The sequence below is a fragment of the Trichechus manatus genome, unplaced genomic scaffold (genome assembly GCF_000243295.1).
Source record: "Trichechus manatus latirostris isolate Lorelei unplaced genomic scaffold, TriManLat1.0 scaffold00094, whole genome shotgun sequence".
NCBI lineage: Eukaryota > Metazoa > Chordata > Mammalia > Sirenia > Trichechidae > Trichechus > Trichechus manatus.
The window spans coordinates 8,042,110-8,054,091 of NW_004444030.1; the positions used below are offsets into that span (position 1 = coordinate 8,042,110).

An 11,982-nucleotide genomic window follows, 5' to 3' on the forward strand; every position below is an offset into this window, starting at 1 on the left:
GCCTTTTGGATGTAACAGATCATTAAAATACTAACAACAATAATGATAATAATGAAGAAGAGGTTATCACTGAGGAGGCAACTTTCTATTTTACCAAGTAAGGACGTTCAAAAATTTAAGAATCTTTATATTTTTATTTCATCAAAGGACACTTTAATACCACAAGAATTAAGAAGGACATAGTATCAGAATAAAGAACCGTCTTTTAAAGTGAATGCATTTAGCTTTCTGAAAAACTTACTACTTTTTCCTTCATTTTACCACAGGTGGTGAAAATTTCAACACAGATTGACATCAATTCTCAGACAGTGATTGAGACTGTTACAAACCGTGCCATTAACTTCACCATAATCAAACAGATTTACTATAGTTCTCCAGGTCAGCATAGTTTCTCAAAAAACAAACTAAACTGATGACTTGAACATAACGTAAATTAATGACTCAAAAAACAAACATTCTATATTTCACAATTTTAGCAAATCAAGTTAAACAAACTTACTTAAAATAATTGGCATTTTCACAAACAGCGAATATATGTATATATGCATACATATTCACACACAGTACTTCCAAGCCTTGATAACAATTAACATTGAAATACAAGAAAGAGGAGAAAACATTAATAATGTATATCTGTTAATTCGATAAGGTGTAAGGTTGTGCACTTGTAATTTATGGAGGGGTGTTATTGACCTTTGTTTTATGAGATGATAATGTTGTTGTTTTTTTTTTCTCCCATGGCCAACTAACTGGGTATACATTTAAAATGTGTCTGTCTTTGAAATTGCAGGTCAAAGTCTCCACATTAAAGCACCAAATGAGGCTAAGCTCCAAGTATGTGAGGCACGAGTGTTACAGAATTTTCTGGAAAGCTAATTAAGTCGACTAAATTAATTGACACATCAAGAAAGTAATTTTCTAAAAGGGTGTGATTCTGAAAGATTGGTTAAACCATAGAAAACGAGAAGCCGGAACAGAGGCTCTGGATTTAGAAGCCTTGTTTGTGCATCAGGGCAACTTAGGTTTAAACCCTTTCTTCAGACAAACTATTTAAAATAGGATGTAACTTTTAATCGAAAAGAGGGAGTAGGTGTAGTATTTTAGCCCTGATGGCACAGTGGGTAAGCGCTCGGCTGCGAACAAAGGTCTGCGGTTGGAACCCACCACCTGCTCCATCGGAAAAAAAGATGTGGCAGTAGGCTTCCATACAGATTAAAGCCTTGGAAACCTTATAGGGCAGTTCTGGAGAGATTTTTCACAGAGATTACCGGGGAAGGGAAAAACAAACACACCCACAAGAAGTAAGAGGAAGAAGGCAGCTTTCCCGTAAGAACGCGGAGAGGTGCAGACCAGACCCAGGAGGAAACGCGGGCCGGCCGGCGGTTCGCGGTCCCGTCACGTGGCTCGCGCGCTGACCGCCGGGAGCGCCGCGCGCTGTCCGCAGGCCGCGGTTTTTTTTTTCGCACCCGCGCGTCTGGCTCCCTCGGTCACGCGCTTTCTCTGACGAAGAAGGTCTCGACGCCGGGTAGAGTGGTCTTGGAGTGGGACTAGAGGGTTGAACGCTCGTGAGAGTGTGACTGTGAGGCACTGAGAGGACGGATGCTTCCTCTCAGGGTCTCTGGTGGGGATAAGCGCCAAGTAGGGAAAAAAGGGGGTAGAGGGCCAGAAAGGAGAAAAAGCTAGGTGAAATGGCCTGAGGGGCCGGTAAGGCGTTGAGAAGAAGAAGCAGTGTTAAAAAAAAAAAGAGTTGCGTAAGGCAAAGCGGGTAGTGCTTGGTAATGACTTACCTCACCAACGCCTTAGATTGCATAGTCTGGGTCAATTTCTTTGAATGATATTTGTCACAGGATGAGTACCAGCCTCTTTACCAGGCCTGGATTCAGATAAACTGAGGCCTTAAGTTATGACAGAAAAATTAATTTACTTTTAGAGAAACAAAGAATTGTCTAGAAAGTTTTAATTTGACGCATGTGCACATTCTATTATTTGTGAAAGAAGAGCAGAGGTGTAGATGAGAAAAGGGGAAGGGGAAAGGAGAACAACCCTCATGTTGCTTTCTTTGAAACATTTGCCAGCTTTCCAAGACAAAGTCAGCCTGGCTGTACATGTGTAGTATATTAAAGTTAAAAGGTACTGACAGGAATGTAGAGGCACTATATGGGATTTACTAAACAAAAAACTTTCTCTATAGTTTGTTGTTGCTGTCTGTCTAAATAATCAAACAGATTTATTACGGTTATTGAGGTTAGCAGAGTTTTTCAAAAAAAGTAAATCGATGACTTGAATGTAGACAGGACTCATCTCTAAGATGTAAAATACATTATATAGTCTCAACAATTTTTTTCTTTAAACTTAATCTTTCAGACTCTTAGGGAAAAATCCTTCAGAATTTATGGGAAAGTAATTTTAAAGTAAAATTTGATGCTATATACGATAAGCTACGACAATGGAAATAATCTAGACGATTGAGGAGATCTTGGTTCTGGTCTGACCCAGTTTTACTTGTTTGAACTTGGTCAGCCGTCTCTGTCCCTGCTTTTTCATTTGTAAAAAAAATGACATTGGATTAGATGAACTCTAGGATCTACTCAAACATTAAGATTTTGTGAAGATAAAAGAATCCTAAATGAGCCAACCCTGAAAAAAGGCAAAAGTGCCAAAGAAGCTAGTTTGACTGAGTGCATATAGAGGAATAGTTGGAAATGATGGGAATGGTGGATAGGCACCAGGTGATGTAGGACCTTGGGTGCCGTGCCATGAAATTTGAATTTATTCTGGAGGCAGTGACCCTTCAAAGGAAGGATTTTGAGTTAAGGGAATGCAGGAATCAGAGTTTTGAAAGATTACCCAAACAGCAGTTGGTAGGATGAATTAGAGAAGGGAGAAATTGAGTAGTTTGGCAGATGAGAGCCTAAAGTAAAACAGTGACAGTAGAAATGGAAATGGAAAGATTCAAGAGAGCTTTGTAGTGTAGAGTTTGTACCTAATTTTGGCATTTGTTATGAACTTTGCAGCTTATACTTCCATAATATGATGTCAGGTCACCTTGTGAAACCTGATACTAGAAATTGCAAGAGACCAAGAGAGTTGGAGGTAAAGGGCCCTGGATCTTTTTATTCTATTTTTTTTTTTTTTTTCTATTTTGTATACCTCTCAAATTTCTTCCATTTAAGAAAATTCTGTTAATAAATGCAATTTGATGTTGTCATATTCCCAGAGCTAGAATTGTCCCAGTAGTCTCTATGTTGACTACAACTGCTTTTTTCTAAATATAGGCCTCCAAGAAACTATTGGGAAATTTCGTTGTGGTAATTTGTGATCTAGAATCAGAAGTGAGACCATGCCTTTATGACCCACAGGACTTTAAATGGTTATTTTGCGATGAATAGATACCTAGGTATTTTTAAAGATGGGCACTGTACTGTGTTCTTCTTCACTACTATCCCCACCAACTGATCTGTTTGGTTTGGGACATTATTTGCTCTCTTAAAGATTATATTGTTTTGTAAAATTTTGTAAGCATTCGGCTATTGTCCAAATGACAGTTTTGCTATTTTATATTGTTATGGAAACATCAACTGGTTCAAGATACAGGAAACTTTTTCTTTGGGACATTAAAACCATATGAAAAGTCTAATTTAAAAGCAAAATAAAATTTAGTAGGTTGAGCAAGGTGCTGCTTGGGCCTAAAAGTTTCCTTGATAACATTTCAAATGACTAATTAGGGCACAGAAGTATATAATTTCTGACATTTTTTTTTCCTGAAAAATGTTTTATTTACCTTTTTTTTTTTTTTTTTTTTTTAAAAAAAAAACAACAACCCAGAATTTATATGTCCTCCTGGAGCCCTGCTGGTGCAGTGGTTAAAGTGCTTGACTGCCAACCAAAAGTTTGGTGGTTCAAACCCACCAGCCACTCCTTGGGAGAGAGATGTGGCAGTCGGCTTCCGTAAATATTTACAGCCTTGGAAACCCTATGGGGCAGTTCTGGATTGCTATGGGTCAGAATCAACTCAATGGCAGTGGGTTTGGTTTGGTTTGGATATGTCCTCAAGATTTTATTGACTATATACTTGTTTTCTTTGCTTTCTTCCATTAGCCTCAAATGCCAGATAGTCCACAGCTGTCTTCTCTTGGAAAATCAGATTCATCTTTCTCTGAAAGCTCTGGACTGTTTTATAAAGATGAAGCCCTGGAGAAAGATTTGAATGGTGATGTATAAAATGCTTATATTTCTCTACAAAAGAATACTACATTGATTTTATAATGCAGAAGGTTTGTCACAGTTGATAACTTACTCAGTGATTTTTTTTTTAACAGATATGAGCAAGGATATTAATCTAATGTTGTCTGCATATGCAAAGATCTTAAGGCAAGTACTTACAGTATATTTTCTTGAGTCTCTACCTTAGAAATAGAAGTTTTTTTCCTGGAAACTCTGTAATAGGAAGTTTAGTTTAGTGGCTGAAAAACCTATGCAGTAATTATAATTTTGGAATTTTTAAATTCTACCTCAGTTTCTTGTAATAGATTAGTTATTTTCAGGCAATAACCCTAACTTTTCCACTAAACATCCTTTTTTTCCTATTGCCAGAGGTAGTACTGGGCTGGATATATCTTGGTCTCTAATTAGGTGACATTACATGTTAAATTTTTATAAAAACTTCTTTGAGAAAAATACAGTTTGGTTGAAATTAATGATAATAGAGCAATATTATAGACAAAAATATTTATTTTACATATTTATCTAGATATATTTGAAGGTGGAATTTAAATATTTTGTTGGCCTGAGATCATAATGTTTTATAAGGCAGTTTTATAAAGTACTGAGCAGTCATTGTATTTGAATAATAGTTTGTATGGCTATTAAAAGAATATACATATAGTTTAATATTAGAGTTATAATATATAAGATGTGCCTTCTGCTGTGTTATTAAGCAGTCAAAAATATTTGTGGGACTAACTTTTACCAAAGAATGAATAAATTTTTGGTGCACCAAGCCATTTAAATGAAATTGGTAGCAAATATAGTAAAAAACATTACTATGATGGTATGTTTAGACTTTATAACTATTTAGTCTAACATAAAACTTTTTTTCCCATTAGTGAGAGAGCAGCAGTAGATGCATCTTACATTGATGAGATAGATGGACTCTTCAAAGAAGCCAATACTATTGAAAACTTTCTAATACAAAAGAGAGAGCTCCTTAGACAGAGGTTTATGGAGATTGCAAACACACTACACAGATAAAGTTGTGTATTTAAAATAAGCTGAGAATTTAAGCTATGTATCCCATTATTATCATAATGAAAAAATAATATTTATGCTCTGAAAGCTCTCTAGTTTTAAAAGAAAATGTATACCTTAAACATAGAAGGGGACACTCTTTTGAATTTCTTTTCTAGATTAAAGGAATCTTTAAACTGTACATTAATATGAAGTATGTTGTTTTATTTTGTGGGTTGAATATTTGACAGATTTTATAAAAGCATAAATTAAAGCATATGTGGATTTCTTTTTTTTTTTCCTTAAACCTCCTAGCCTTTCTTAAACTTGTAAAAGGGACTCGATGAGTTAATTTGATAATGCTTAACAATAATGCACGTTTTCATTTATAATATTTTTTAAAGTAGCAGATAGCTTTGGAGACAGTTTAAAAAAATTTTTTATGGTCAATATTATTTAAAAAATTAAAACTTTAAAGATAATTTGTCTATTTTCTCAATATGTAATGAAAGATAACTGTGCTATTGCTATTTAATATCATTTGTTTATTTTCACTAGTTATTATATATGGCTAATAAAAATTTTGAGTTTAAAATTATATTCTTGTGCTAAAAGCAGTAAAATAAAAACCCAGAAATTATTAACCAGAACCTTGTATGAATTGACTGTTTTACATATTAACCGTATCAATGTGTGCAGTTAATGGATTATATTCAGAAGCCTTAGCAGAGTGTGGTATGGGATAATGATTAGTGGTCCAGAAGTAGAAATTGGCTTAAACAACGAGACAACCTTGGCAAGTCACTTCAGTCCTATTATAATTCAGAAATTTAATTTGGACTAGAGGATCTCTAATACCAATCTAGCTAAAAAAGTTCTCCCTTTTGTGTAAGGTACTGCAATATGCTATATAACTACATGGGATAACTTTATTAAATCTGATAATTTTTAAATCACAGGACCTATTTTTCAATCATATAAATAATTCAATTTATTTTACAGGTATTTTGCTGATACAAACAATTAACAAATTTGGACACATTTGCAAATAGTACCACAGAGAATTCGGCATTTCTAAGGCGGAAAGCACGGTTACCTTGCTGCTGTCTAAACTCTAAAATAAAATTGCATTTCATCAAATTATTGTTAAGGCGTATACACTGTATAAGATAAATACCCATACAAGAAAGGATGACAACAGTAAAATAAAATAATATTTACAAAAAAATTATTAAGTAGAAAAAATTATTGCTGGTAGAGGTATATACTGATGGCACAGGATAGGCTGGAGGTCAATAAAGTAACTATAAGAGATGAAATTTTATTTAATGCTAAATGAGCTAATGTTAATGTAACATGGATTTTGAGTCATTCTTTTAGCTTACAGAGTTCTTTAATATTCTAAATACAAAATAACTACTGAGTCTACTCCATCATCATTAAGTAATGTTCTTGAGTTATTTTTTCCAAACATGTATTATTAATGTGAAAGATAAGGCCAACAGACAGTTGTAAACTGGATTTCATAATATACTTGTTATATGTTGATGGTTACTGTTGTTCAGCATCTGATTCTTAGCTTTGCAGATTCAGATAATTGATTTGATTGTTTTATTTGTTATGATTAACTCTAGGGAACTGACTTTAGGTCACAATGTGTTTACTGGTAAGAATAGTTACTTCTTAGTATAAAAGTGCCTGTAAGCCTAATTATGACTTATCTTCAAATTTTGATGGCTTTATAATATCCACATAGACAAGAAATCTCACGACTGATGATATGCTATTCAGAAATACCATTTACGCTTCCAGCATCACTCTTTTTCATTTCAATAAAATTTCACAAGTTTATAAATTATTTTTCATTGATTACTAATAAAAATATATGCTGAAGATCTTTGTACAACATACTGTGTCTGGTAGGCATTGTGGGCAATACAGAATAGTTTAAGACACTCTGTTCTCCCCTTCTAACAATGTTAACCATGCCTTTATTGAAATATACATACAGTTTTGCTAGGAAGACAATATGTAAAAAGCATCTTACAAAATAAGGCATTACATGAGAAGCACCATGTTAAAGGCAATGTGTGCTGTGGGAGTTACTAGAATGCATTTAGCAAGGGAGTCAGAGAGGTAGATTTGGAATCGAATTTTTGAAAAGTAAACGGAGGATATTTCAGGCAGAGAAAAGTTCAAAGGCACAGAGGAACAAAAACTTATAGTATGTTAGAAAATCACTTTACTGGGATCAGAGTTCACAAAGAGGAATAGTGTATGATCAAACTACTAGAGGGTCTTGTTACTTCATATTCTCAGTCCATAGCACAGTATTTGATATATTGGTGCTTAAAATGTTTGCTAAATTAATGAAATTACGTATGGTTGTAAGTTTTTAAAGGGCATACCTTCGCAGGGCCTTACTCATACTAGATTGTGAGAAAATGTCATGTAAGTTAAATGAATAGAAAAGGAAGGAAGAAATGAGAGAAAAGCAGAGAGACAAAAGATTAAAGGAAGGTTGTGGCCAGATTGTAGAGTCCCTTATTACCAGACTAAATTTGGACTTTATTCCATAAGGAAAGAGAAGATCTGGATATTTTATAGGAGAGAAGTGGCATAATGAAATGAATCCCATGAATCAGCTGACTTAAATGTAATGTAAGGACAGATTCAAAAGAGGAGAGAGTTTAGGGAGAGAGACCATTATTGGTGGTCCAGTCACCTCATATGCATGTGAAAGCTGGACGATGAATAAAGAAGACCGATGAAGAATTGACGCCTTTGAATTGTGGTGTTGGTGAAGAATATTGAATATACCATGGACTGCCACAAGAACGAACAAATCTGTCTTGGAAGAAGGAAAACCAGAATGCTCCTTAGAAGCAAGGATGGCAAGACTATGTCTCACATACTTTGGGCATGTTATCAGGAGGGATCAGTCCCTGGAGAAGGACATCATGCTTGATAAGGTAGAGCGTCAGTGAAAAAGAGGAAGACCCTCAATGAGATGGACTGACGCAGTGGGTGCAACAGTGGGCTCATAACGATTGTGAGGATGGTGCAGGACTGGGCAGTATTTTGTTCTGTAGTACATAAAGTCAGAACCCACTCACTGGCACCTTACCACGACAATTTTAATAGGTCAGACAGCTGCTCAAAGATAGGTTGTTGGGATACTTGTAATGGAAATGAGACTAAGAAACAGTATAAGCAGACTGAAATCTTGCCCCTTGCCCCAATTCTGTCAGTAAGCCAGGAAGTTCTGTGAATGTTGAACGTTTACTGGTGCATACAGCTGCCAGCTAGTGTGAGAATTTAAAAATCACAGAATCTGCTGGTACTGAACTAAAAAATGTTTTTTAGGATCTTTCTCTGTTTTTTCCAGTCATCTTTCTACTTTTGCAGTGGGTTTCCATTCTGTGATAGTGCACCGAATCCCAGGTAGGGTTTAGCTGCTTCCTCCTCCCTGTTCTCCTCTTTCTACCATTCTGCACTTAGAATTCTGCACCTCTTTCTTGAAGATTACCGGGGGCTTCTGAAGTTCTCTGCTCTGTGTGGAGATGATACAGGCAGCAATACCACAGAGCTGGAAGTTAAAGAAGACCGAGTCAGGATTAGTTTCCTTGTGAGGGAAACAGCCTTCACATTTGTGTATTTTATGCATCAGGATCCAATACTTTTTATCCTTCAACAGTGCCTAGCATTTTGTAGAATGAATAAAATAATTCAAAGAAAGATGATATTACATCTTGTTGCATTGATCATTAAAACATGTAAATAATTATGCTGAGTGAAATAAGTCAATCACAAAAGGACAAATGTATGACCTCACTTACATAAAAAGACAATAAAAGGCAGATGTATAGTTTATTAGAGGTTACTAGGGACAGAAGCGGACAGGAGGTTTAACAGTGATGGAAAAATTGCATTGAATAAAGTTGAGTTGCACAGCCGATTATTGTAAGTGCTGTCAATGAGTTGTACACCTGTAAAAAGTTGAATTAGCAAAGTTATATAATAGATATATTTACAAGGACCAAAAAAAAAAAAAAAAAGAGCTGCTGAAGCTGCTTATGTACAACCAAAAACCTCATGGAATTTGGTTCCTTGGTTTGGAGGTTTAGGGTCATCGTTTCATGGGACATTCCAGTTAAGTGATCTAATAAAATGTTTAATATTTCTGTTCTACCTCCTAGCTGCATAGCGCCTGGGGTCTTAAGAGCTTGTCAGGGGCCATCCAAGGCACGACAATTGGTCTCTATTCACCTGAAACAAGAAGAAGAAGGAGGGTCAGGAATAGGAGGAGGATACGGGATGCGTGGCTAATTGCCTCTGTGAACAACTACCTCCTTTGCCATGAAGAACTGGGTGGTGCCTTGCTACCATTACTGAACATTTTGATTAAAGATTCTATGGAAGAATACTGATAAAAAGAGGCAAAACTTGGAACAGAATTTCTAAATCTCATGGACGCCAAGCTTTCTGGAGCCATGGGGACTGAATGAACCCCTGAAACTATTGCCCTGAAATAATCTTTAAACCTTAAACCAAAAATATTCCTTGAAGTCTTCTTAAACAATAGCCAAGCTTAACTAGAAAAAAAAGTTTGCCTTGAGCATTGTGCTGTTTTAAGAACTATCTTTATGGGATCAAATTGACAACAGCAACTCCAAAGATTAGATAGAAACCTTAAGAGAAGTGAGTTAATGTTAATGGGGGAGGAACAACTCAGAAAAAGAGGGTGAGAACGGTTGCACAATTCAAAGAATGTAGTCAGTGTCACTGACTTGTACATGTAGAAATGGTTGAATTGATGTATGTTTTGCTGTGTATGTTCTCAACAACAAATAAATTTTTTAAAAAGTAAAAAAAATAAGTAAATAATAATAGCTAGACTTCTGGGCAACATGGTGCTATACACAGAAGCACCACGCTGTCCCTCCACAGCAAAGATCTGAAAAACTAAGTCAAACAGAGACGCACATCAATCCTGAAACTCTAAGCATCAAATGAAGACATAAAAAACTCAGCCAAGCACCAAATGGAATAAGAAACTGACAGAACAGAGAGCAAGGAGAAATACACGCCATGGTCCCCATTCAGCTAACACAGCATGGATCTGCCATCTTGGACTCCTATTGGAGATCAGCAAACAGGGTACGAGAAAGCAGCTTCACAGAGCTTCCAGCAGGAGACAAAACAACCGGTAACCAGCGGTATATGCTTTCCCACCCCCACCCATCTTCACCCCTACTTGGCGTCCTCTGCTTCCTGTGGCCACAGTCTCTTGGCTGGGAAGCACCGGCTTCACCCCAGTGCTGCTTGGATTCCACCTGCACCGGCTAGCTCCCTGAGTGCCATTTGTTGGCTGCTGGTGTTGCTTTTTTCCACTTCTTTAGATTTTTTCCTTACATTTCACTACCTCCCCCTCCTTTCTCTCAAATACCTGGCTCCATGTGCCATCTTTGCTTCTTCCTCAAAGGCTGCAAAACACCACTTGACACTGAAACTGCTTCCTGCCCCGTGCCACCATGCTGGTGGGAACCTTGGGGCTTTATTTTTGTTTGTTCTGAATTGTTCTGTTTTGATTTGTTTGTCTTCTTTTACTTTTCTTGGCTTGGGAGCCCCTTCTAGCTGGGCAGCACTGTGCACTTGGAAGCTACTCCCTTACTCTGCGCAGATGTATAGTGGCATCCCTGGGGGGCATTTCTTTTTTTCTTATTTTTTTTCATTTCTTTGTTTTATTTTCTTCCGTCTCTTTTTCCATTATTGTCTTTCTTCATTTCTCAGTTTCTCGTCTCTCTATACTTACCTTCTTTTCCTGTCTCCTGAATACCTCTTACTGTGTGACACCTCTACCCCTTCTAGCCAGGCTGTACTTCATGGTGTGGGAGCAGCTTCCCCAGTCTTCCCTGCCACACGGGTGGGATCCCTGCAGGCTTTTTTTTTTTTCCTAATTTTTATTTATTCATTTTTTTCTTTTACCCCTTTTCTTTTTTTCTTTTCATTTTTCTCCATTTCTCAGTCTCTCATCTCACCACTCCAATGACAAGCTCCCTTAGCACGCCTTTTTGTTTGTATGTTTTTGGCTCTTGTTCCTCTCTCTCCTCTTTCCCATACCCATCTTAGCTCCACACATCACAGTCTTCCCCCTCCTGCCTGCCTACCTGCACCGTGTGCTGAACATCAAATAACCAAGCATCACAGGCACGGCCTACCAGAACCTGCCCTGCACTGATTCCTGGCCTGCCCTGTCGGCCCTAGTGTGTGCCAAAAATAAAGCATTTCAGCAACTCCCCTTCAGCTGGACCTACCCTGCTGTACCATACCTGAGCGACTGACCCTGCCCATTGGAGAAGGAGGTGAAAAGTATCATGCCTACAGACGAGAAAAAAACAAAGAACGCACAGCCCGCCTGCTCAGACATAACCAAGTAAAACAAAAAAGCAGAATGAAACAAACAAATCTACAATCAATAAATGAGAAAATAACCACTGAATGCCCTGAAAACAGCAGACAATATCAAAACATTTACAAACACAGGACAGGATGGTTCCAGTAGCCTTCCAAAATTAAACACCAGATGACTTTCCCATAGAAGAAAAGGCACTAGACCTACCTGATAGGGAATTCAAATCTCTAATATTCAGAGCTATCCAAGAGTTGAAGGAAAAAGCAGACAAAAATGAGGAAAAAATAGACAAATTCATGGAAAATACAGACAAAAAAAGGGAAGAATTCAGGAAAATAATA

At 36.9% G+C, this 11,982-nt stretch overlaps 1 protein-coding gene across 3 annotated transcripts; it reads left to right on the top strand.

Moving 5' to 3' along the window:
• Window positions 1-1,209: 1,209 nt before the first annotated feature.
• On the top strand, window positions 1,210-6,220 carry TEX12 (testis expressed 12). Of its 3 annotated transcripts, none has more exons than XM_023736987.1 (5): window positions 1,210-1,530; window positions 3,015-3,093; window positions 4,099-4,210; window positions 4,320-4,371; window positions 5,106-6,220. In XM_023736987.1, the coding sequence occupies exons 2-5, from the start codon at window positions 3,031-3,033 to the stop codon at window positions 5,248-5,250; spliced, it is 372 nt and encodes a 123-aa protein (XP_023592755.1). In that variant the 5' UTR covers window positions 1,210-1,530; window positions 3,015-3,030; the 3' UTR covers window positions 5,251-6,220. The 3 variants fall into 3 exon arrangements, with proteins under 3 accessions (XP_023592755.1, XP_023592754.1, XP_004382568.1); XM_023736986.1 differs by having other exon boundaries at window positions 1,210-1,512; XM_004382511.2 differs by having other exon boundaries at window positions 1,213-1,525.
• The last annotated feature ends 5,762 nt before the right edge of the window (window positions 6,221-11,982 follow it).